The sequence below is a fragment of the Anser anser genome (assembly GCF_964211835.1).
Source record: "Anser anser genome assembly, chromosome: 1".
In the NCBI taxonomy this organism is placed as follows: Eukaryota; Metazoa; Chordata; class Aves; order Anseriformes; family Anatidae; genus Anser; species Anser anser.
In genome coordinates this window covers 2,916,475-2,939,775 of record NC_139720.1, presented here as the reverse complement: position 1 = coordinate 2,939,775, position 23,301 = coordinate 2,916,475, and the positions used below count along the sequence as shown (strand labels likewise).

At 46.2% G+C, this 23,301-nt stretch overlaps 1 protein-coding gene across 12 annotated transcripts in view; it reads right to left on the bottom strand.

The window, feature by feature from the left end:
- PLXNA4 (plexin A4) overlaps positions 1-23,301 on the bottom strand; it is a 423,229-nt gene that overhangs the window by 260,289 nt on the left and 139,639 nt on the right. The window contains exon 4 of one of the 12 annotated variants that reach the window (XM_083813600.1): positions 5,223-6,380. The exons of 10 other annotated variants lie outside the window; for them this stretch is intronic. In XM_083813600.1, coding sequence (XP_083669726.1) covers positions 6,168-6,380 — 213 coding nt within the window. In that variant the 3' untranslated portion in view covers positions 5,223-6,167. Of the gene's footprint in view, positions 1-5,222; positions 13,766-23,301 lie in introns of those variants that run through there. One more of the 12 variants, XM_083813601.1, reaches the window with a different exon arrangement.

The window sequence follows — 23,301 nt, the reverse complement described above, 5'->3', positions numbered from 1 at the left end:
CAAGAAAATTTGGAAAATTTTTCTATCTTTAGCTTTGGGAACGGGCACTATGAGAACTGAAACTGCAAACTTGGGGGCAGAGAGGGGGAGTGCAGTATTTGGTGGATTGATTTTGGTTTTCCTTGTACCTTTCTGCCCACGATGCAAAAGTTTGGGGCGTCAGAACGAATTCAGCGGGACAGATGAGTATTCAACAGGCAGTGCAAATAAAGGCTGTGTGCGTCTCAAGACCTAGCTTGAGATTATCATCAATAGGGAAGAGCACTTAGGGGTGATGAGTGCATGCCCTCCACTACCTCCCCGCAGTTCCTGCAATTCCCCAGCCTTTCCCTTCCCTTTTGCTTGCTGTCTCCCCCTCCCCCCCATCCCAAATGCCCAATTTCAGGCATCCATCCCCCACCCCTTCGCCTTCTGCCCCCCATCCCCGAAGGATGGATGAGCTTGCCAGAGCAATCTGGCCCTCGCCGGAGAAACAGCTCAAAGCCGGCAGCCGGAGCGAGCGCGGCAATCGATTGGACACGGGACATTACGGGGCTGCGAGCGCGGCCTGGGTGAGAAAGTGGCAGCTTTGTGAGGCTGAGCACACGTGAAGATTACGGCATTAACAAAGCTCCCTGAAAACTGATCAGCCTGCCCCTAGGTAGACAGGGAAACCAGGCTGGGGGGGCGAAGGGGATAAAGAAGTGGCAGCGTGAAGTCGCCGTGTCCCCCTCGGTTTACAAAAGAGCATCACCAATGAAAAGTCCCAGGGACACGAACTGCTGCCTGGGACATGGAGCCGCGGCATTGCTCTTCGGGGCTCTGGGCCAAATTTCAGTTCGATCGGTGCCAAAAGAGTAACCCAAGAATGAGTCAGAGCTGGTGGAGAGGGTTTATTGGCTTCAACTTGGGTATGAGAGCGGAGCCGTGCCAGCTGGGGTGCCAGACTGCGGGACTCAGAAGGGCTTAGGCACCTAAACCCATTAGGTGCTCCAAAAAAATGTGCCCTGTCTGATTTAAGGGTCAAAATCGGTCTTTTTTTTGTTTTTCTTTTCTTTTTCCTGAAGGCAGCTTTGAGGACCTCTGCTTGCCATTGTTCCTAATGAAAAAATAACGGTAACAACTCTCAAGTACAAAAGGCCTTTTCTGTTTCTGCTGAGGCTTTTATCTCAGTGAGGTTTAGTAAGTGCTGTATCAAAATCACTCCTCCCACCACCAAAATTCAGCCATCTCTGGACTGCCAAGCAGCAGCTGCTTAGCAGTGTGCGATAAAGCTGCGCAGCAGCTCAGGACGGCGAGGGAAGGAGAGCCCCATGCGCAGCTGAAGCTGACGTCCCCCTGCAGATCAGGATGCTGCCTCGTAGCAGATGGGTTGAGCAAATAGTTTAACAGCAAGAAGCATGCCCGAGCATTTAGCATCTCGGAAAAAAAACATACCTGTGGCTGCAAGCTGAGCCTATGCTTTTCTGTGGGTTCAGAGGGGATGCTCCTTTCTCCGCTGGTCCCAAAGAGCCTGGCTGCTGCCCAGAATGAGCCTTGTTCATGGGCGCAGGTGGAATTGCACCCTTCCTACATGGCCACGTGCTGTCTGCACAGCTCATGTCATGGAGGTGAGCAGATTTCTGCCCAAATCACAGAATCATTAAGGTTAGAAAAGCCCTCCAAGATCATCTGGTCCAACCACCCCCCTACCACCAATGTCACCCACTAAACCATGTCCCCAAGCACCACGTCCAACCTTTCCTTGAACACTCCCAGGGACAGTGACTCCAAAATGAGCCCCTCCATAGCATCTCCAGGCTGACCATATCCTAAGCATTTGGGTCTTTATATGCCAACAACTCTGCAAGGAAAGGAAGTGTTAATGCAGAGGCACAGGAGACCGCGGTCTAGCAGGCCCAAAGGATGTAGAGATTTACGTAGTTATCCCAGCAGTGGAAGTCCAGAGAACAATTTGTGGGACAATGAAGTGTTTGAGATATTTTTGGAAACATCTTAAATTTTTTGGAAAGCCTGAAGATCTTCCAAATGGGCAATGGAAGAGGGCACCGGGAGCTGCTCCCTGACATTGCAATGTTGGAATAGAGGAGGTGCGCAGGGAGGGGTAGTGATGGAAAACCTAAAAGAGGATGGGGATAAGATAAAGATCTTAGGCATCAGCCTAAGAGAGGCATCAGCCATGCAAGAGCAAGGAGAGGCTTAAGGTTTTGGGCCCATGAAGGGAATGGTGTAGTAACTGAGGATAAGGGTGGGGAAATCAAGTTTTAGCAGTGTGGATGGATAGGAAAGGTCGTCTCCCTGAAACCCTCAACAGAAGACAAAAATGTGAAAAGGTGACTTGCATCTGCAGCCTTAGGAGAAGGTCTTATCCTGCACTGAGCCACAGTCAAGGTGATGCCGTTGTCCACAGGGACTAAGGAAGGTCAGGCACAGAAAACCTGGAAGAGAAAGCAGCTGCTTTGCAGGCTGCGCTTCCCTGCTTTGCATTACAGATCCCAACCCGGGATGTCTTTAGAGAAACTTTCCACAGCCAAGAAGTGAAACAGCTGGAAAAGAGGGAACCTGCTGAGGTGTGCTGTCTCCTGTCCATGCTTTGGAGCAAACCTTCCCTTTACTGGAAAGGAGAGCGAGCATGTGGAGCCCCGTTAGAAAATAAAAAGGGGCCAATTCCCTCATATTAAGCCTGTTATTAGGCTCAGAATCAAATTAAACCACAGGGCTTTTCACTAGCAAAGTGCTATTTTAAGGCTTATTAGACTATATTAGGATTGGCATAAATTTCCACTGACATAATATAGGCCTTTAATTGGATTTAAGGGCGAGGAGGCTGCATTAAACTAAAATCAGTCCTCGCAGGGGGAAATTGGGTATTCTCCTCACACTCCTCTGCTTTCCCTTGGCGTGAATCCCAAGCAGCCAGGCAGGCTGGGTAACCCATTCAAATCCAGATGCAATTGCTTACAGTCTCCTATATCAATCTGATAAGCGAGCTGGCTGCCAAAACGTAACACCCACCCACCGCCTCTTGTTAGCCAAAACCCCGCTGCTGTGGCCAGAGCCCTGCTTCGCCTGCAGCTCGGGCAAAACTGGCATTTTCTTGGACACGAGCTGCCTACTGCACTTCATGAGCAGCGTTTGCCCGCAAAGGTTACGACAACAAAAATCTCCAAGCCAAGACCTTGACTTAACCTCCGAAGAGCCAAGAGCATCAGAGCCGTAGGCAATAATGAAAACATAACCCCGCTGCTCCTCCCGTGCTGGAGACGGGACTCGGGAGGCACCCTAGGAGCTGGGTTTTTTTTCATGCATCCCTTGATTAGACACGGGAGGCTCTCGGGATCTTGGAGGTCAGGGGCTCTCTTCTCTCTCTCCATGGCATGCCTCCTTTCCCAGAGAAGCTGACACCAGCCCTGAGATTTGCAGATACGGATCTTGCACTCATTTCATGTAATACTGGGAAATGTAGTGGGTTTTACACCCACTAGTCCCCAAGTCACTCTCCTCTACAGAAGCAGAGCTACTAAAGAAACTGGTAATTTTTTTTTATATATATTATTTTTGCGTGTGTGTTGCTCCAGTACTTCCCATCCCACGAGATACACAGAAGCTCGAGAGGGAAATAACAAAACCCACACAAATATTGAGTGGGACACGTCGCACCTCAGGTTTAATAAAGGCAGGGATTGAGCGATGGTTCATCATGTACCCTAAGAGATGTCCCTTATTGGGCACCTAATGCTCCACGACTGGCTCCCGGTAATAAGGCTCCATCAAGGGGCATCTGAGCTCTTGAAGCCCCAGAACACAGACAAATTTTCCTCTATGCAAAAAGTTGCTTAAGAAAAAGCCTAAGAATTCATGAAGTTGTCTTATTTTCATGGTTTTCCTGAGGAGCTGCTTGGAGGTCCACCCTAATTTTACAGACACAACTCCTAGATAAAGTTCAGAGACTTTTCTCTCCCAACCCAAGACTTCTTAATTGTGGGGCACCCTCTGAACCCTCCCCTTCTGAACCTACCAGGTCCCACAGACACCAGATCCACATGGTCATCATCAGAGGAAAGTTAAGAAAAGCAAAGAGTTTGCTGCCACCATTAGCAGAAACTTCAGAGGATGCTCCCAGGTGGGGATGAACGTTTCTGAAAAGTCCATTTTAGCAGAAAATTTTGGTATGGCACTCTCCACGTGGGGGTCCACGTCGACGGGGGGAGTGTGCTTTTACTGGGGTGTGTGAGGTGAGATCTGATATGTCACAGCTCTGCAGCTGCATCCCATTAGCACAAGCATTTAGCTGCCCAAGATGGTGATATTTTTCATCCAATGAAAAAAAAAAAAATGCAACTTTATTCTTTTTGTGATAGTTTCGAGATTACTTCAAGCTGTATCTATGAAGCTCAGACTGGCCAAATAGGGTTAATGGGTTCAGGGTGGCAACATGCCACATCCCTTGCAAGTGACTGCGGTGGGCATGGTGTATCCCTAAAATCTCAGCTCCCTGACACTCGTGCAACCCAATCTGAAGTGCTGGAGATCTACTTGCCATGCAGGCATGCCTTGGCAGCCAGTAAAAGCTACAGGAGAGCAGCTTTCACTGGACAGATAGCTGCGATTATACTGAGATCTCAATATTCAAGCAAAGCTTTAAGCGTATCTGCTTGAAAAGCTCATATGGCTTCATTGTGCAGCCCCTGAGGGAGCACAGCCAGGGAAGGAAAAACAAGGCTGGGAACTCCGATGTGCTGCCGAATATCAGGAGTGAAGTTGGGTTTGTTGGCAGCAAGGGGAAGTGAGACCTAAAGATCTACCTAAGCAGATCTCCCATATTCGTTTACCTCGCCTGCGACCAACAAAGCGATCTTTGTAATAGAGATATCATGGAAATCATGCACTGGCTTTGGGGGTTTGTTTCTCAGTGGCTGTAGTAATCTCTTTTTTTGTTTCAGTTCGGACTGAGAAAAGTCTGTTTGGAAGGTTTAGGAGTTTTTGGTGACGCAGGGAGCTCCACGGATGAGCCACAGATGGGCCACCAAAAGGGCCCCAAAATGCTCTAAAGCCATTTCTGCCATAACCAGGCTCTCACATGAGCCTTTTCTGAAGCCCATCCTCATGAAAAGGCTGCTGAGCCTTCAGCCTCAGCCCCAGACAGCCCCACACCCCTTGGACCCAGTGAGAAACAGGCAATAGAAATAAGAGGAGCAAGTACAAGACTGGGAGCAAGCAGGAGCTGGCTTCTCGGGGCTTTCCTATTTTAAAGACTCCGAGTGATTCTGCACTTTCTGGCTCCAGATGGGACCCAAATACCAACGGATCAGGGAAAATGCTGTCCTCATGATATTTCTGAAGTAGCCGAAGTCAGGGAAATTCTAGACAGGAGATGGATTTTCCAGCTGGAAAGAAACTAGGTCAAACATTTGAACTTTTGGATGCTTAGCTGTAATAAACTTCCCCCAGCGCTGGGCTGCTCCTAGTTATTGCCAGCTGTGCCAGGACCCATCCAGTCCTGCCAAAAAGCTAAAGTAAGAGGGGGGAGACGGTTTTCCAGTCCCACTGCACTAACAGACAGCTTTGGGTGATGCCTTACAAATGCATTTCTCTCCTCCTGTGCCCTTGGATATGACCTTTCTCAAGATGTTTTCACAGCAGCTGTCTTCTGCCTCAGTACAAAAGAAAACAGAGGCTGAATATCAAGAAACATTTCTGTTAGTCTGTGGGCAGGTCTCTCCGTTGATATAGGAGGAGTCCCATTGCTTGAGGCACTTAGAGTTAGACCAAAGCTCCTGGGAGTCTTTGTGGGGAGACCATCTTGCCCCAGCCTCTGGAGAAGGCCCCGGACCTAATGAGCTTTCTCCGTGTCTGATTTCTCTGATCCTCTGATTAAAGTACGTTCCTAGCATTTGCATATGAATCTGCTTTTATCCAGCCCCCGACGCCAAAACATGTAGGCAGGCAATTCGGGAGATGATGTGTTTATGTAACTGTAAACTAGGTTTATAGCAGTTTAATTAGTAATATTAATAATGTCACCTAAGCTTAATGATACCAATTAGAACACAGTAAATATTGCTTATTGGATTACAAGTAGCAATGTTGAAAGATGAACTTTCATGCTCGGTCAAACTTTCAAAACATATTATTTAAAAAGAGAGATAAGGCGGTTTACTTTTTACATACGGGCAGCTCTTTTAATCTCAAAAAGGGATAATAATTGCAAATAAATATTTGCAGACGGGAGACGCTGTCCCATTTGATGTATCATCACCTCGCGTATCCCTGCTTTTGCTTCCATGCTGAGATGTATAGTGGGTTGTCCAATTGCACCAAGTGAAAAACACCTTCGTGATGCCCCAGACAGGTGATTCTGAGCTGCTGTGAGTCACAGAGGAAGAGGAAGGATTAGACATCTGCAAGAGAGGAAGGCCAAGGTCACATTAATCTGCTTATGACGGGCTGTGTCCTTTTAGGAACTGCGGATGCAGAAGATGGAGAGTTAGGAAAGACCCTTCAGGTCATCTGGGATGGGTTTTTTATAAGGCTTCCACTTTGGCCCCAAGGCATCTAATGAAGGTGGCAGATGGAAACAGTTAAGACAACCGAGCACTGTTTAAAATCCTGTCACCGACATAGCCCCATCCCTCCCTAATGCAGGATTATCCTTGGCAGCATCCTGCCTCTCCGGACCGCACAGGTGCTGCTAGGTATTTTCGGGGCTTGGTGAATATGTTGCGCTTCTCATTCCTATGCCTAGTGGACCAGTATGCTCTGGACTTCCTCCATTTGAATACTGACAATGATCTGAATTAAAATCTCTGGGATAGGATCCTTGTTTTACAAAATGATGTAATAGAAGCAGATTTGCTGCACCCTGATTGCATTTCCTCAATTCTCTCTTCCTAAATTTAGATTTAGTAGGCCTGCTCCAGCTTAAGTCTACATGTATAAAAGCAAGACTTCAGTTTCCAGCATGGAGGCACTTCTCAGACTTTCTCCAGAAGCAGCTCATAGCATGATCTTCCTCGTGTATCTTTGGTCCTTTTCTCACCACCTCCCTTTACCAGGAGCTTTCACATCTTCTCCCTTACCAGCACTGATGCTTCACACGGGGCCCCGTTGAGCAACAAGAGCGGTCCTCACTTCCACTTGTCATATGGAAACTGGGAATATTTCAACAGTAGTTCAATGAAGCTGTCCCCCAGAAGGGGTGAGGAGGGAAGGGGAGTCCTACGTGAGACGTGTTGCCAATCTAGCTATTAGAGCACTGGGGAACCAACAACTTAGCGGCCTACCTGAAAACCATGTCTTCAGGTCACTGTTCAAGACGAGATATTGTACATCGCCCTCAGGAAGCGCCTTTCTACTCCCATTGATCACAGACAAAGCAGAGGGTTACTGCTGTGCCAAAGATAACAGTTTTCAGAAGCCTAAAATAAGGGGATGGGAATCCCAGCATTAAGGCCACTACTGTGAAAGCCAGCAGGTCCTGCCAGGAAGCCAAGGGATAAGCAGACCTCTCAGGTTTGGCTTCTCATGGCAATGGCTCCACAATATATCTGACGTTTTTCTCCCTCTGATTACTGGATTTTTGATCTTGCCTGCACAAAGGCGTAGAGGGAGGGAAGAAGGAGAGGAGCGAGAGGGCCTGCGAAGGAGGAGGAAGGGGTAGGGGAGGAGAGGGAGCAAGTATGTCTCTATCCACAGTCTCACCACATAATTTACAAGAAGGGGCAACTCATCATAAATAACCCAAAGCTCCTGGGAACAGTGACCTAATCAAGATGTATAATTGCATGCCTTATCTAAATGAAAGCATCATTTCAGAAATGATAATGTGCATCACCGTGGATTCAATTGCTATAGAGTTCAGCACTGAAGGGTAATTACAATGTTTAACAAATATATTCCCTTTGGGGGCCTGCAGTTAAAGATATCATGTCCTGGTTTCCCCTCATGTTGCATGCCTTCTACCAAATTATAAGGGTTTCCAAAATACCTTTCCTTTACACAATTTCTCATTGATTTTCCCAAAAATGTTCTATTGCCCTGTCCAGACTGGCTTTTAGGATGCCAAGAGAGAGCGATTACAGGACAAAAAAAAGTTACCTAAGAAATGAACCAGGGAAAAAGGCAGGTCCTGAGAGAGAAGAAGAAATCAATCCACCTCCCTGCCTGCTTGGCATCATCCTGCACAGCGAGCACTGCAGAGATCCGATGAGTCAAAGACTGCCACCAGCCTCCTTGCACCCCGCGAGGAAACACATTATCCTCTCTGACAGACCCTACTGCCTGGATATTCAATACGATTCTTTTTTTTTTTTTTCTTCTACCCATCCTCATCTGAATAATGCCTGTCCCTTACAGGAGAAAACACACATGAGATAGCTCCAGGTTGTTAGCACGCATAATCGATGCGTTACACTCAGCATGATGAAGGTCTAGCACAACCAGGTGCGTGTGTTCTATTTATGCAGAGAGGCGGCAGAAGATAAGCAGAAGTATGAAACGGCTTCCCACCAGGAGATGCTAAGTGGACCAGTACCTTTTAGCCTGGAGAAGAGACAACTGATGAGGTATCCATATAATCACACATCAGAAAGGGAAGAGAGAGAAAGGCTGCACCCTTCCCAGAATGCAGGAGCCTGCAATTGAGCAGTGCAGGGGAATTAGAATAAAAGAAGGGACGTATTTTTTTAGGCAGTGTGTAATTAAATTGGAAAACCGGTCAGGGCAGGATGTCAGGCAGGCCAAAAAAACATGAATGAAGTCAACAAAAAATTAATCAGAAGACTTGAAGGGGGGTGGGTCCATTAAGGGTTATTAAACACTATTCAGGATATAACCTTCACCTCAGGAAGTCCCTACACTGCTATCTGCTGGGAGATCGGAGGATATTTGGGACGAGGATTATTCGGCACATGCTGCTTTCCAGGAGCATCTCCAGCCCCAGCCAGCACTGCTCCACAGACAGCCAGCTGAACACAAGCCAGCAGTGTGCCCAGGTGGCCAAGCAGGCCAACGGCATCCTGGCTTGTATCAGGAATGGTGTGGCCAGCAGGGCTAGGGAGGTGATCGTCCCCCTGTACTCTGCTCTGGTGAGGCCGCACCTCGAGTACTGGCCTCAGTTTTGGGCCCCTCACTATAAGAAGGACACGGAGGTGCTTGAGTGTGTGCAGAGAACAGAAGGAAGTTGGTGAAGGGACCAAAAAAAAACAGTTATGATCAGCAACTGAAGGAAGTTGGGTCATTTAGTCTGGAGAAGAGGCTGAGGGGAGACCTCATGTCTCTCTACCTGAGAGGCTGTTGTAGAGAGGAGGGTGTTGGTCTCCGTTCTGAATTGATAAAATTCAAGGAAATGGTCTCATATTGTCCCAGGGGAGGTGTAGATTGGGTGTCAGGAAGAAATTCTTCATGGAAAGGATGGTGAGGCACTCGATCGGGCTGCCCAGGGAGGTGGTGGAGTCCCCATCCCTGGAGGAATTTAAGTCATGTGTGGATGTGGGACGTGGTTTAGTGATGGACTCAGTAGGTCAGGCTGATGGTTGGACTCGATGCTCTTGAAGGTCCTTCCAACCTAGATGATCCTGTGTTTGTATGATGCTATAATAGGTGGTGCAGTTCATGTACATAACATGTTTCAGCCTCTTCAGAACAAGGTGCAATCACTAAGACAGGCCCAGAACCTGCTGCCCAAGTTTGCTCCAGTTCTCACTCGGAGATACAAGCAAGAAAGACCAACCTCTCCATGAAGATGTTTTAGGAAATATCTTGCAAACCATTGCCCCATTGAGCCCCTGTTCTGCCCTGGATGCTGGGTCCAAGCATGATAACAACCCCAAAAAGAGTGTCCTTGTTATGCCACGCTGGGAGGGGGACTGTCATGGCATGGGTGAGCTCTCACCACTGCTGTAGGAAGTGATGATCCCACAGAAAAAAAATAGTTTCATTCTTTCATTTTTTATTTTATTATACTTTTTGCTGCTCATGATAGATGAATTCAGCAGGAAAGACAATCTAGTTTAGAGGCATATCTGTCAGCTGCAAAATAGCTGATCCCACTCTGGGTTATTAGTTGGGAAAACAAAATTGAGATAGCCCTGTATTTTGAGAATCTTTTTTAAGCCCACATTAATAAAAGAGAGAGAGAGAGAGAGAGAGACAGTAAAAGAGAAGGAAAGAGTGAGAGGGAAACTTGGTTAGATGAATAATTTTTGTGCCGTCTCCAACACCCTGATTAAAGTTGTGGTGCCTAAATCAAAGAAACCAAGAGAAACCTTAAAAGAGGACTGAAAACAATTTTGTGTGCTGCCATTTTTTTCACTTGCCTGTGTTCCATTATATATAAAGTTTTATTTTGTCTTCTTTTGATCTCTGAAAGTAAAGAAACAAGAGGGAGGTGGAAAAAAAAAAAAAAAAAGGAAAAATTGACACCAATCTTGTTTGCTTCCTTCTCCTCGCCTGCATCAATAACTCAATTGGATCAGAAGTGAAGTGCAAGCACAAATGAACTGAGCACAACCACCAAATGAAAACCAAATGCTGGCTTGCAAAAGCAATATTTCCAACAACGTGAAATTACTGGGCAGCCTTTCCTCCCTTCCCCCAGCACGTTGCAGCCAGGCTGTTGTGGGGACCGATGCAAACTTTAGCTGCTTATGGAGGGTGCAGGGATAACTCTGCCTCTAAGCAACCCCGGAGCTGCATTTCCTGGCCATAGAGCAGCATCTGCTGTGGGAGAGCAGAGCAATTTATGCTGAACTTAAAGCTTCAATCATGGACTGCCTGATGGGTATGGAAGCAGTAGGGGTGCATGAGTCCACCTGCATTCACAGATCTGGTGCCACACACATTGGATGGATCACAACACCTTTCCCTGCCCCCGAAGTAGGGACCGCAACAGCCACACCTTTGTTAAACCTTCAGAGAGCAATGGAAATTTGGATGTGTTTAGCCCCGATCCTCCTTGCACACACACACACACATTAAAAAAAAAAAAAAAAAAAAAAGGAACAGACCTGCTCTTCTGTTTTCAAAATCTGTTTTGCTCCCCATATAGCACCCAGTAATGGTCCCCATGTGAGATCAGCTTCTCAAAACCAAGGTGTCCAGTCTTGGACAACATATTAACTAATTGCAACTCATCTGCCATTTGGATATGGCTCCCTGCCCTAGTAGCAAGGTATCAAGGTTGTGCTGGGACAAGAGTAACTGATGAGGCACACAGTGGTTGAGTGTCATCCTTCACCCTACCTCTGTCCTCCCATGGCTACTGTCATTTTTCTTCTCTACCGCTTCTGGAGCTCCCACTTCCAAGATACGTGCTTGCGATCTTGTCTGTTCGAGCCATGACGTACTACTGACTCTAGACACACATGGCCCACAAGTGTGTTCACGTCACCTAAACTTTGAATGACAAACAGTGCTAAAATGCAGGGGGAGGACCTACTTTTGCACCCAAGGAGTTGGCCCCTCATGACCTATTCATAGCCAGCAAAAAAGCCACAAGCTTCAGATGTGTTTGCTTTTGCATGCTCCAGATCTGAAATAGCAAGGGGGTGTTGGGTGCCCTTGCATTTTTTTCTCAGATAATGAGCCATTTGGACTTTCTTACCCAAAGCACACCCCAAACTGCTTGCAGCAAGCTCACAGCTTGCATGTGGCAAATACTAAGTATGATCAGCATCCCATCTACTCTTCAGGCTGGGACTGGAAGGACTGGAGAGCTTAAAAGTTGGATTCTTAAGCAGTGATTTCTCCCTCCTAGACGTTGCCGGGTTCGAATAATGCCTGGGCAATACGTCTGCGTGTGGGTTGTGAATTGTTTGTATGTGCGTATGTGGAAGGAGGGAGGACAGTGGGAGGAATTCATTAGCATTTTGTTTGTTACATACTTGTGCTCCGAAATGAGCACGTGGAACAAAGAGGAGCCACATCGGGGAGCCCTGCTTTGCAAAAGGCCCTCTGACATTCGCAGATGTTCAGCGTGCTGGTGGCCAAGCCCAGCCAAACTGCCATTCCTCGGGACACACCAGGCCAAATCATAAGCAAAGAGAAGCTCATCACCCGCCACGACCCTTCTATGGCTCATCACCCATATGCTGCCTCCACCCCAGGTGTTTTTCCCTCTGCTTGAACTCCATCTTTGCTGCAATTTGAGCTGCTGCTTTCTCATCCCACCTGCAGCAGGCACAGAGAGATGACTCCCTTCTTCTTCGGAGCTCTTGATGATGTGTGCAGGGATGGTCTGCTGTTTTATCTGGACACCTCAGAACATACCCAGTTCTTCCAAACTATTCTCAAGGGGTCACATTTTGAAAAAGACATAGCCAAGCTCCTCAGTAAAAGGGATGCAAGTAAACACACCAATAAAAACAGCATCTGCCTCTAACACCAATTGTTCATCAGCATCCACATGTTTTGTTTTTTTTTTTTAGGGATAGGAGAGCCATGGAATAATGCCTAGAAAGACCCATTCAGGATCAGGAGTAGCACAGATTCCCTAAAATCATATGGTTTTACTTCTCTTCTGCCTCATAGCTCACCACTTCTAGTGAGAATATAAAGTACACATCCCAATCTCTCTCTTCCACTGGGCAAAAGGCACAAGGAGCAATAGGCAGAGTTGCCTAAATAACTTAACAGCAGTATTACAGCCCAAAAATCCCAGCTCCTCACCTCGCCACACTACATACCACGTGCAAAAAGCTTCTGCCTACATTTTGATGCTTTTTTCTCACCATCCTTATGGCAATATATTGTCCCCACCTTTTTTCCTCTGCTGTTCCAGGAAGTTCATTAGAAAAGGAAAAGGAAATGACCTAAGGAGCAAATGAGGTCTTCTGGACCACGCAAGGGAGCACTGAGGTCTCTGCAGGAGCTTAGCGGAGGAAGAGGCAACTGTCTCATTAGTTTCAGTTGTATGTTTGTTTTTCTGACCACTGCTGCTCCTTTCAACTCTCATCTTCCCCTCGGGCAAAAATCAGTTGCACAGGCTGTATTAAGCTTTCCACTAAGCCTCCTCTTTGATTACAATTCCCAGCAAACCACCAGGGTGCAAACAACATAATTAAATACCTTGCTTGCTCTGTAAACAGATATTCCCCCGAGAAGGCAACCCGTGACTCCCCAGATGGGCTGCCCAGGAAAAGTCTCCCCAACTTCAAGGTGAGGCTTGGGGAGCCGTAATGGTTGTATTTCTGTCCCTGAGACATTATCTCAATGGGCCATGCAAAATGCCAGTAATGGAGTACCCCAGAAAGGGATAAAAGGATCTGTTTAAGCGATAAGTCACTCGGACTGATAAAAAGAAATAACTGTGCAAACTGTACAGCCAACTCACGTTCCCTGCCCTGAATGCATGGCTTTGAACATAAAGCTCATCAAAGGCATTTAGGTTTCCTGTAGTTTCTGCAGAATGCCAGATCTGATATCTGATCTGTCCATGGCAAAGCCCTGGGAATGGTCTAAGTAGAAGCACGGTAGCCCAATAATGATACAAAAAACTTCCTCGTTAGAGGAAAGAGAGAGCAACCACTTATTAGCAAATTTTATTGCAAACTTCACCTGTCTGGAATATTCTCAGGGAATGTGAGGGTTTCCCTACCTCTATCTCCAGAGAGGCTTTGCATCGGTCCGTGCTAACATAAGGCTCTCAGGAGTGTAATTAAGACAGCAGTGACGCATGGATAGGAGGGCCTTGGAGGAGTGCTGGAGGGGTGGTCTCTGGGGAGGGGTGTGAAGGTCTCCGAAGACTGCCGTGTTCAACCACAAGGTGTTCAGTGAGTTTTGGTGATTTCTGTAGTTATGCGAGGTAAGGAGACAAGAGTAGGGGAAATAAATAAATAAATAACCCCCCTCAGGCTTCAGGAAGGAACTTCACCATTGAGGTTTGTATCACGCTGTTGGGAAAATGAATTATGGCGGCCTGCGATTTTCTACAGGGTCGGTGCCAAGCTGGATGTGTCACCCTTCCTGGTATGGTCCACCACATTATCAGCTACATTTCCACGAGGCAAAGAAAATCCTTTAAATTCTAATGAGAGCAGCTTTTTGAGAAGAGCCAAGACTGTCCAAGTGGTCCCATAACCTCTTGATATTTTCCCGCAAGAAATGTTATCTCAAGGTGTGTGCAGGCGGTTTGGCCACGGGATGTTCAGCTGTGAACACGACAGTCTGCCTAGATGAAGCTATGAAAGAGTGGAAATCTGAAGGTCTCACAATGAAAAGAGCTCCAACAGACTTGCATGATTATCAGCAAAGTACCTGTTGTGCTTTCAGAGCAATTCTGCCAAGGGCACGACACTCCTGGTTGACCCTAGAACCCAAATGCCCAAAGACTCCACTAAAACCTACAGAAGTCTTGCTGAGAAGCACCTTCAAAGACAGGAAAATGCAAAAGCAGAAGGAATCCAGATGCAACACACAAGATCAGCTGTCCTTCTCGTTGCACGAACCCACATTGCTCTCCCACATTGCATCTTCTTCCCTCTTGGAAAGTGGATCGTATGGCCCATCAGGTCCAGTGGGGATTTTTGACGTCTCTGTGTTAATGTAAAAAGTCTACAAGGCCTTTGTTAAAAAATAAAAAATAAAAATAGAAATAAAGATTTTGGATGGTTTACTTATTAATTGCTTTGCTTTTTTAGCATTTGCATTAAATAAGTACACATCCATATGGAACTGGGGGAGGGGGAGGCCACAGTAGCATAAAGGAAGGGAAACCAGGGAAATGTGAAACTTTCATGTGAGATAAGAACCTCATAACACTGTTATTATATCCCTCTGCAGTCAGGCGGTCTCCTGGTTTTAATAAAATCTCATTTTCCTTAAATTTTCCCATGTGGCCAACCTATTATGTGTGGAGTTTAATGTAGAGGGATATGATCTAAACTTCTAGACTCAGGTGGTCCGGGCCCACTGGAACAGACGGGGTGGATTGTTGAACCTTGGATGGGGAATACAAACAGTGCTGGAAAACGCTTTTTTTTAATTTTTTTTTCCCTTTCCAAGATCTGAAAAGACCTCACTATATTCAATTAATGATCCATCCAGCCAGCCCAAATCAAAGAGACATGCATGCAGCCACAAAGGGGTGGGGGGGGGGGGCGAGGGGAAGAATAAAATCAACCCTCACTTGTCTTTGTTGGAAGTAACAAAGAAATTCAAAGAAGAAAAAAATGTTTCTTTTTGCAAATGGTTAATATTTGTTTTGGTGGGTTTTTGTTTGTTTATTTGCTTGTTTTGTTTTATTTTGGTTTTATTTTACGAGGTTATCAGTTATTGAAAACCACTCCAGCCCTATTCCCCACAGAACTCCTTAAGGTTTTCATTAGGATAGGGATATCACGTTCATTAGGATTGCTGGTCCTGATGAATTCATTTTTGTTGTCACATACGATTCCACAAATGGACTTTGCTTAGAGTTCCAGGGGTGATCCTCTGCCACACAGCATCGCTCACCAGAGACTTAAGAGAGAAATATTCCTGAAATACGATGTATTTCGGTATAGAGAAACATTCTTTGTAATAGCTTCGCTCAAGATCATTGGGACTTTCTGTTTTTTTGATTTGCTTTTTTTTTAATCAAAAAAGATACACCATTAAATTACATGTTCCTAACAGCTACTCATTAAGAGGTTTTTTCCAGATAGCACCAAAGCAAATTATTTATTCTGCTCGCAAAGCTTAGTCCAGTCAACTCCTTATTTTATTTGCAATATTTCTTGCCCTGTGCTATTTCTCTGTGCATTTCCAGAAGGCATAGTCAGGTTGTTGCTGCAGGAAAGAGAACGTGGGGCAGTTAAACAAGACATAATGGATCTGTGGTGCCCTGCTGAGCATCGATTTAACAATTTCTGTCTGCGGCTGTAGGCTTCCAAATATAGGATCTCACAGTCAGAGATGACCAGGATTAACTGGCAGGGCTTCCTGGATCGGTATTGACCGGTCATCCCCATCAGTGTCCCAGCAGAGCCTTCCCTCCTTACGGGCTGGGACAGATGGACAGGGAGACCACCCAGAGCCCAGATTGTGACTGGGAGGGTCGTGTACAATGGCTGGGATCAGATGTTGAACACGGGCACAAATGACATACCCAAGCACGCTGGTTTTAGGCTGCAAAGGAAGGCAAGAAATCCTGAGCAACCTGCTGTGTGTCCCATCTGTTCTCCTTGCAAAGCACCTGATAAACCTGAGGGAACTTCAGCCAACCCTATAAATCCAGCAAGACCCCATCCGGAGCGTGAAGGCAGAGAAGCTGAGGCAGGGAAGGACATCAGGGTCTTGAGCAGAGGTCTCAGAAGCTCTTGATTTCAGTTTTACCCTTTACTTTGCAATAAAATCTGGAAGTTTCAGGAGGGAGGAGTTATCCAGTGGAGACGCTCAGTAGAAAAACCAGCTTGAAATCCCCCTGCCTCCAGCCACGTGCTCCTGAGCATCCCCTGGATGAAACCACCACCTCCTCCAGGCTGCTGCAAGAAGGGGAGCCCAACCGGTGCAGAAAGAACATCCTTAAACACTCCTCTTCAGTAATTTCCTCAAGCAGAGCCTTTATAAGGCAGCCTTCATCAGCAACCATTGCTGCCATTGCTCTACCTTTTCGAGTTTTGAAGACACCAAGTGGGCAAAGACGCAGAGAGGGAAGGACTGTCTCGTGTCACAGATAGGGGACAGGGGTCTCAAGACCAAAATCCCAAATGCACTCATCCTGCTCCTTGAAGAGCTGCAATATTATTGCTGAACTGCGACCCTCTGGTTTGAGCTAGTTCACACCAACATTAAGCTTGGGTAAGTGGTCCCGGTCGGCAACTGATAAGACCTTTGGGGATATATCAAAAGCCATGGATATTTTACACCAGAGCTGGGAATTGCACCTTGATCTCCTAAATTGCAGCCCAAAGCGTTAACCGTGGGCTCATCTTCTTATATTAAAACAGTGGAAGCGTCGCCTCCCTAAGGACTTGTCTTCTGGAAAAATTCTCTCCCTTTAAATTCACGCTCTGCTTTACTCTGGAAGAACTTTCATGTGTCAACAACTAAGTGAAATGATTAAAGATAGAATCTTTTCTATTTCCCTGATTTAAAAAAATAGACAAAGAAGAAAAAGAAATAAAGTCTTATCAGACAAAGACGACCTTAAAATCCCTTTTTCCATTACCTAGATCAATAGGCACAATGGGGTACCCCAAGCCCACAGCATCACCGATCAACCCGCTGAAACAACTCATTCAGACTTGGCTCTGGATTCAAAATAAATACTTCTGGATGGAAGAAAGCCTCTTTGAATGGGCACCTTTCAAGCCATGTCAAGTGCAAACAGGCTTTTTGACCGAAGGGGCGTTAAGCAAGACGCAGCTCATCAGGGCTCACAATTGCAGCGCCTGGGCCAGTTCCCTCCCAGTTACAATGCTCCAAGGGTTTCAATCAATCTCAGATAACTCAGAACCCCAAGAGGGAAAATTAGCAAAAACTGGTCAACTGATCTCCCAGGCTAGCAGCAGCAGAACGGCTAATCTCCCTTAATCTAATTCAATGGACTCTACTTAACATCCCCTGCCCTTTCTTTCTTCAAGGGAATAGGGAAGGATGAAATGAGCTCCTTTCCGCCCTGACTGTGCAGATCTTACATTTCCCCCCTCCTCTCCCACCCACAAAGTGCTACCCCGAGACACTCGTCTTCCACCGCCACCTCACCTCGCGTCCCCCTGCTATTGCAGCCTGTGCTTTGAAGTCTCCAGGAGCTAATTACATCACTTGATTGGGGCAGGATGGGTGGAATAGAGCCCAGAGCAGTGTTTGCTTACAGAGGAACTCATCCTGACTGCGTGCTTGCTCTTCATCAAACGTGAATGTCAACAAAACCTCGCTTTCCTCTTTCATGAATTTTGAAAGAACTTTTTTTTTGGTTTGTATTTTTTTCTTTTACTTTTTAGTTTTTTCCTCCTCTTCCCCTGGGACTCTCAGGAGGGAAATGGCAGACCTTTATTACAGAGGTCACTACACGAGTTTGATGGTCCACAGCCTTCCCAGTTGCCATTTGACCCCATATAAAATTATTATAAAAGCCTGCCCACGTGAGACTCGTCATACAGCAACTCCCCCTTGACAGAATATTGATGGCATTTGAATGTGAACCTCAAAAGCAGCAAAGAAAAGGAGATTTACTAATTGCTGGAAAGAGGGAAAAGGCACACCTCACTTCCAGAAAGTCATGCAGCTCATGTTAGACCTGTGGAAGAGGACAGCACCTGGACAGGGGACTTCCCTAAGTGCACCCTAATGAGACAAAAATGACGAGAAACTTGCAAACAATCAGGGTGTGAAATTGCAGGTTGTGCACCTGGATTTAACCTATTTGCAGTGCTGGCATGCAGTCGCTTTCTGAACATCTCTCTGCTGGGACAGTAAGGCCGGGCTGTGGGATTTCAGCTGGATGCAGGGTCTTACTCTGATAGTTTTGAGCCATACTACTGACAGAGTTTTCCAGACCTGCAGAGGAACATTTTAATTCCAAACGAGAAAAAAATATGGGGGGAGACTCTACAAAATCTTGGCTTTTCTTTAAAATGTGCCAAACTTTGTAGGTTTTTACCTTAAAATTATCTGACAGCACTGAGATAATATTTTCACTGTATACAAAGCCCTCATTAGGAAAACTTTTATGCTTAAGAATTAGGGTCTCACTTCTTATTGCTTCTTAATGCTTCTTTTTTAAAGTGGTCTGTTCATTACACTTCTTTTATAACCCTCTTTCATGACAAATATCAGAGGAGGGCTCTCCTCCCTACACACGATTTTCCCCCTATCCCTTTGTTTCTATCCCCTTTTCTCTGTTTATTGACTACAGCAGGAATAAACCTTGTTTTCCCCTTGTATTTCTTCTTTTTACTCTTTTTTTTTTCTAATGGCTATATATCACTAAGCCTTACAGCCATACAGCGCAGGGGTTCTGCAACTGGCCTGAGCTCCGCATGCTGAGTGGGCCAACAAGGATTTAATTCGAAGGCTCCCAGAATCAATACTAGCCTTTGACTCGTCCTTATTTTATCCTTGTTGATGGTTGATGTCTGTTGTCAAAACTCCTGGAAGGTGTCTGCTGTGATTTGCTGTACCGGCTATGGAGACTTTAATGAGCAGAGTCCCTCTTAAATTTGAGATCACCTTCAAAATCCATTACGCTGCCTCACTGGAGAGATCTTGGAAATTTTCCATGTGGAGAAACAGCCAAACCCCTCCTGTTGCAACATTTTCTGCTTTACTGTTAGGCTTATGCTGCCCCAAATTGGCCACTTTGCAGCCCGTGGCAGCAGCTCTGCACCAGGTCTGGGGACATTCAGAGTCTCCATCCCCAGCATCCCAAGAAGGTGCCACTACATTTCCCATTAGTCTAACAGTCTCCACAAGAAGATTTCAAAGAGCATACCAAGCCAACAAGGAGGAATTATCCTCATTGCTACGCCCAGCAGAGGCTTTCCTTTCCAAAGGGAAAGATTCACCCCAGGACACATGGGTCAGTGAGTCCCACAAGCCACAAAACCCCATTCCCAGCTCCTGGTCCAGCAGCTGAGCCCATGAGCTGACGTGAAGCAGGAAGACTTACAGCCTCCTGTAAAGAGCACATAAATCCCTTCCCAATTCCTCCTTTATTCAGAATGAGCAGCTCGATCTCTGATAAGAGCCCAAGATAAGACCGGATCCCTACCGCCCTGTCCTCAGCAGCCACATCCTTCCCGGCAGTAGTTGCCCTGTTTCAAGTGAGCCATAAAAGCTATCACACCAGCCTGTCCACAAGCAGCCCTGCTTTGCTGAACTGGGGCATTTACTGTAATTTACCTTCTGCTTAATCGTTCTCATGCACACGTTAATTGTTCTCCAACATGAGCAGGATACTAATCGGTGCTCAGATAACCTCTCTATCCTACTTTACATGCTGGTTCACGCTTTGCCTTATTTTAACTGGAGCCATTTTTAATTCCAGTTAGGAAATTGATTATTCACACTTTTATTTGCCTTCTTTAAGAAGAAAGCACAAGGAGCGCGAGAGGAATCGTAAATGCCTAGGTTAAGACCAGGAATGGAAATCTTGCATGTCAATGTGTGTGCATGGACATGTTGTACGCGTGGACGGGCTGCCAGGGAAGCGTCCTCATCATGTTCCTGATCAATACTTGGGAAGCTTTTTGCAGCAAAGGTGCTGAGGCCAGGTCACCGGGGCACAGGGGATATACATCTTACTAGGCTGGCAGAAGGGCAGAATGCAGAGCTCAGGCAGTCAGAGAAAAAACATCGCAACCAATAACCCCATCACTAAAAGCTTGACAAGGTCAGGGGCTGCCTTGATTTGATGTACAAAGGCTGTGCGTGTCTCAGAGGCTGGGAAATTTGGGATAAGAGCTCAGCTTGGGACCACGGAGCCAGAAGGGGAACTGGAAGTGGAGCTGTGCAACAGATGGGTCAGTGGAAATGGTTCCTTGGCCTTGGGGCATCAGCAGGAAAGTGCGAGGCTGGTTTGGTTTTGGTTCTACCTGGTAGTTTGCTTTTAAGCAAGTGGGCTTCAAAGTTAGAGTGTTGGTCCCAAAACTTTTATCTCAAAAGCTTTGCTGTCCAGAAATTCCCATTCTTCTCCATGGACTGCAGAAGTGTGGAATAATCGTGTCCTATGAAAACATCACAACATGTCAGAATATTCTACGAGATAATCCAGGCTTCGTAAGACCTCTCCAGGGCAGTGGTATTTTTAAAAGGGGGTTACGGAAAGCAGAAGGAGGAAAAGGGATTTGCTGAAAACCACAGAGCAAGAATGGATATCAGCAACAGGAAGGTTAGACATGCTGGTATCTTTCCTTTCCCTGTATTCTTCTTTCCTTCTTTTTAATTCTTTCCTCTTTTTTGTTTTTGATAGAAATACAAGCAATCTCTTTTGAAAGAGATTCTTTTGAAAGCAAACAAACAAAAAGTTGGTTTGCTGCTAAAAGCAACTGTAATAAACACAAATATATACATATATACATATATATATATATATATAAAGACTGATAACATTTGGCTGGTCCTTATCAAAACCTAGAGGAAGGACCCAGAGCCTGATTCTGTATTCATATTTGCGGGCAGCCTTAGCTTTCTCTTGCACACTTGATCCCACTGAGGTCAAATCATAGTCGGGTTGATTATATGATGTGGCCCAACTTCTTCACCTAGTGGCTAAGAACACATAAAAAAAAAAAAAAAAAAAAAAAACCTTTTCTTTCTTTTCTTTGCCTTTGATCTGCATAAGACTCAGAAAGCAGCTGGCAGGTAGGAGTTAGAAGCCAGCATAATGCATTAGCCCAGTATCCAGCTATTTAATCTCTGGCCAGACATGCTCCAATGGAGTAACTACAGCCGCAGAGGCCAGATGCGTTGAAGATAGGCTGTGTGCCCCTGTGCATAATGCAGTGAACCAGCTCGCCAAGCCTGGCAGAGGCAGGTAGCATCTTTATTTCAATCTGGTTTCTACTTTTCCACCCGAATGCATCGGGAAGCTCCATTATCAGCCGGGAGGTTTGGTGCCATCGAGCTGGAACTGTGTTCCTGATATGGTCAGCCATCAGGAACTGGGCTTTGCTTAGGATTTTTCAGGCACCTTCAGGTCTCTATTAAACAAGAGCAGACTGCAGCTGGCAAAACTCCTGGGAGCTGTGGGGATTTGACTGCCAGCAACAGAGTTCCTGTGGTGCCGGCACGGACAGGCAGAGCTCTTCTTGCCTGAGTATTCACAGCATGCTTTAAGCTCTAATTCTAGTAACCTAGAAGCAAGCAAACTAGATGGGGATCTGCTTAATGCTCCTTCCTCGAAGCTTTCAGCAGGCAGCAGCGCGCGGGATATTGCCCACCTCTTTGTCCTTCCACTCCTGTTCCCCTTGGGTTGTGTGTTGCCAAGCCTCAGTGGGATGCAAGTGCTCCGATGTGGGCTGAAAGCTCAAGAATTGGGTCTGTTTTCCCCAAAAGTCGGGGTCTAGAACCACCAAAGCCAGACCTTGCTGTCCTCCCCTCCCCAGACTGTAAGTGTGGGAGCTACTCCATGCGAGCACAGCAGGATCAGGCCCATAAAAAACATCTGCCTGAAAATCTCCCCCTAAATAACAGATAATTTAGAAACTCTCTGCATGTAATGACACTCTGTAAATAACATCTGCTCTGGTGAACATCAGCTATGAGTTCCCTTCCTGGAAGGCTCTGTAAAGAATATTGAAGGTTGACTGAAACCTCATTAAATTTGGCAGGCTTGAAAACTGCTCTTTGCTCATGACATGGGCAGGGGAGCAAAGGAGCAATAGAGGACAATGCCCCAAATGAAGTCCTTTTGCAGGAAGGAATAATTAGGAATTCAATTCAATCAGGAATAATAGCCCCGTGGCACAGCACCGGGGTCTGGATTGCATGGCACGTGGGCTCAGACACTGGGGATGTGATGGATCTTTTGGTCTGGGATCTTTTGCCAGAGGCAAACGTACCGAAATCGGTCTGGGATCCATTGGAAGAGCAGAGGGGAAGATTTTAGGCAAAGTGCTAACGAGAAAAAGGAACCACAAGCAAGTTTTTTCCTGTTGTCTGATCGCTAAATACATTCAGGGAACAGAACTTTATGCATCCTTTGTGTGAGAGTGGGATTTCATCAAAGGGATAATAACTGCATCATCAATTTCTCCTCCGAAATGAAACCCAAACATTGCCTGAATGCAGCAGCCAAAAGCGGCAGCAATAACATTGCTGGAAAGACTCTGTAATTGCAACTCCGTAAACCATAATCTTTGTTTTAGAAATAACACCTGCTCTCCGACTGACTTACCCTCCGTGGTCCCACCTCCTGAAACTCCCTGCAAACACTGTCAGCCGGCTTAGGAGCTCATATAAAACGCTCAAGCACACCCGCTTCGTGAAAACATATTAACTAAATGGAGCTGCAGGCTTCATTCCCCTTTGCCAGGAGATGATTTCTGCCTCCAGCTCCACTCCTCATAATTTATTTCCCTTTCCTAAGTGCTGATATGCACTCTCCTACAAAAAAAAAAAAAAAAAAGAAAAAAAAAGAGTGCTTTTTCTGATTCCACTGGCAGAAAGGAGGCTGCCGAGCTGCTTGCTGCTCTGCATGGCAAACTTCAGGTCACTTTTCTCCAATTCGGATTTCTTTTTTATCTCCTTTGGGTGTTTGTTTTTTTTTTTTAGAGCAAGGAGGCAAGAGGGGCTATGAGGCTCACAGTTATGGGGGACGGGGGAGAGGATGGGGACGGAGCAGGGGACACATCCGAAGGCAACCAGCTGGAGTCCATCCCACCCCATTGTTCAGCATGAAGT